Source organism: Besnoitia besnoiti (assembly GCF_002563875.1).
Source record: "Besnoitia besnoiti strain Bb-Ger1 chromosome Unknown contig00063, whole genome shotgun sequence".
Lineage (NCBI taxonomy): Eukaryota > Apicomplexa > Conoidasida > Eucoccidiorida > Sarcocystidae > Besnoitia > Besnoitia besnoiti.
The window spans coordinates 7304-10036 of record NW_021703957.1 but is presented as its reverse complement, the minus strand read 5'-3'; the positions used below and the strand labels follow the sequence as shown (position 1 = coordinate 10036).

The 2733-nt window shown below is 37.4% G+C and overlaps 1 protein-coding gene across 1 annotated transcript; it reads right to left on the bottom strand.

The window, feature by feature from the left end:
• Positions 1–967: 967 nt before the first annotated feature.
• Positions 968–1462, bottom strand: BESB_070150 (uncharacterized protein; the record flags this gene model as incomplete). Its single annotated transcript, XM_029365388.1, has 1 exon — positions 968–1462. The coding sequence occupies one exon, from the start codon at positions 1460–1462 to the stop codon at positions 968–970; it is 495 nt and encodes a 164-aa protein (XP_029214862.1).
• Between the last annotated feature and the right edge of the window lie 1271 nt (positions 1463–2733).

Genomic DNA, 2733 nt, shown 5'->3' with positions numbered 1-2733 from the left:
CCGGTGGTTTGTTAGTATTTATGTCCTCTCTCATTAACTTAGCTCTTTTATCTGAAATTCGAGCTTTGAATACTCGAATGTTGATACGACAACATTTTATGACTCGAAATGTAGTCAGTGGATGGGTAATTATTTGGGTATACAGTATGATCTTCTTGATTATTATTGGTAGTGCTATTCCACAAGCGACTTATATCTTATATGGTAGATTAGCTACTATCGTATATCTTACTACCGGATTGGTTCTATGCTTATACTAAATCAATAGTTATAATGACTACAGCTTCCAAGCAAACATGATTACCGTGATATTGAAATCCAACACTTTTAGCTGTCTTAAGCAGTCCAGTGGGGTGGTGGTGTACTGCAATCATAAAGAACTTGGTTGTCTGTATCTCATAACCGGAGTCATCTTCAGTATTCTAGGAACTATAATGTCTTTGTTTATTCGATTTGAGTGAACACATAAGATCATCGAATTTAACGGTATGCTCCTGAAAGTAACGGTACAAGCTGTAAACAAAGGACTCCTTAACTTAAACTGAGGAGTCAAGTAGGTACAAACCGTACAAGGATTAATTATGTCCATCTGTGCATCTAAGTTGAGACTATCGGTTATATATTTTAGACGCTAACTTCCCGGCTAAACATCCCTTTTCTTTGAAACACACTTCCCTTCTCGCCGTTAGCATGATCTCAAAGTACCAGAAGCCATGTGATCTATATAGTATAACGGGACATTAGACCGAACCTGCGATAGATAAATATATCTTGGATGATTGTATATTAGCGGCTAAATGTCAATCAAACATGCGAATTTTAGGTTTTCCATGAAATCTATTTGGAAGAAGAGGCTTGATAGTACTACCGTAAGTACATAATATACAGTCCCAGCAGTAGCGGTTAAACTATAGAAGAGTCGAGTATTATCCATGCATACCAGGCGTAAAAAGCGTTCATCCAGTTACTAAACAGGTGCCAGGCCAACAAGAATCCGATCCGTGTATTCCGTACAGACTAACATTAAGAAGGCGACTACCAAAGTGAATGTCATGATATTCGTACAGCTTGTATACAAATGTTGGTTTTTCAAATATACGCTGGATACCACTATACTTAATGCACTTAACATGATGGTCATGAAAAGCACAAGAGAACTTGGATCCGGTAAACAAAGACCTTCAAGATCTAAACCAGTAGTCCAACTCGTAGTATATACTCCCCAGAAAAAGCTGATAAATAATCCTGTCTCAGAGATGATAACTCCAAGTACGATGCTACTGATTAGACTAGCATCTGAGTAGTAGTTTTCTCTCGCTGTTAAGATGAGTGAGAACAAGAATCCATATATTACGCCTAGAACATAACCGATGTGGAATAATCTTAATGTAGTAGGATATTGAAATCCAACACTTTTAGCTGTCTTAAGCAGTCCAGTGGGGTGGTGGTGTACTGCAATCATAAAGAACTTGGTTGTCTGTATCTCATAACCGGAGTCATCTTCAGTATTCTAGGAACTATAATGTCTTTGTTTATTCGATTTGAGTGAACACATAAGATCATCGAATTTAACGGTATGCTCCTGAAAGTAACGGTACAAGCTGTAAACAAAGGACTCCTTAACTTAAACTGAGGAGTCAAGTAGGTACAAACCGTACAAGGATTAATTATGTCCATCTGTGCATCTAAGTTGAGACTATCGGTTATATATTTTAGACGCTAACTTCCCGGCTAAACTTTGACTTATTAAACCAGCCTGGGATCATAAAAAGTACTATGTATGGTAAGATTGAGCGTGAACATTGGATGTCACCATGGTTATAGTTACGGTACATATATAAAATCTACAGTACGATTTGAGATTTGTTACGTGACGAGCGGTGTGTTTAAGACTAGTTTACATGCGCTCATTTTAATATGTAGTTATTTAACGAAGTTCTATTGTGCTAGCATGGTTTCGAGAACACACCAAATTTCCATGAGTCTATTCCGGGCACACCTCGTCTTTTATCGGTGTGCTCTCAATCTAAATTCATCTTATAACTTTGGTTTCTTAGTTGCAATTACCTTTGTACTCCAAATAATTACAGGTATCACTTTAGCGTTCCGATATACTTCTGAAGCATCTTGTGCATTTGCTAGTGTTCAACATCTAGTTAGAGAGGTAGCAGCAGGATGGGAATTTAGGATGTTGCATGCAACAACTGCTTCTTTCGTCTTCTTGTGTATCTTAATACACATGTCTCGAGGTATGTATAACTCCAGCTATAGTTATTTAACTACTGCTTGGATGTCTGGTTTAGTTTTATATCTACTTACTATAGCCACTGCTTTCCTCGGTTATGTACTACCATGGGGGACAGATGAGTTTCTGGGGTGCTACAGTCATTACTAATCTCCTTTCTCCAATACCATATTTAGTACCTTGGTTACTCGGTGGATACTATGTATCTGATGTAACATTAAAACGATTCTTTGTATTGCACTTTTATATTACCTTTTGTAGGTTGCATTCTAATTGTATTACACATCTTCTATTTACATTTAAATGGTTCTAGTAACCCTGCAGGTATTGATTCCGCACTTAAAGTAGCCTTCTATCCTCATATGTTAATGACCGATGCTAAATGTCTATCCTATCTAATTGGTTTAATTTTCTTACAAACGGCTTTTGGTTTGATTGAATTATCGCACCCAGATAACTCCATACCAGTGAACCGGTTTGTAACTCCG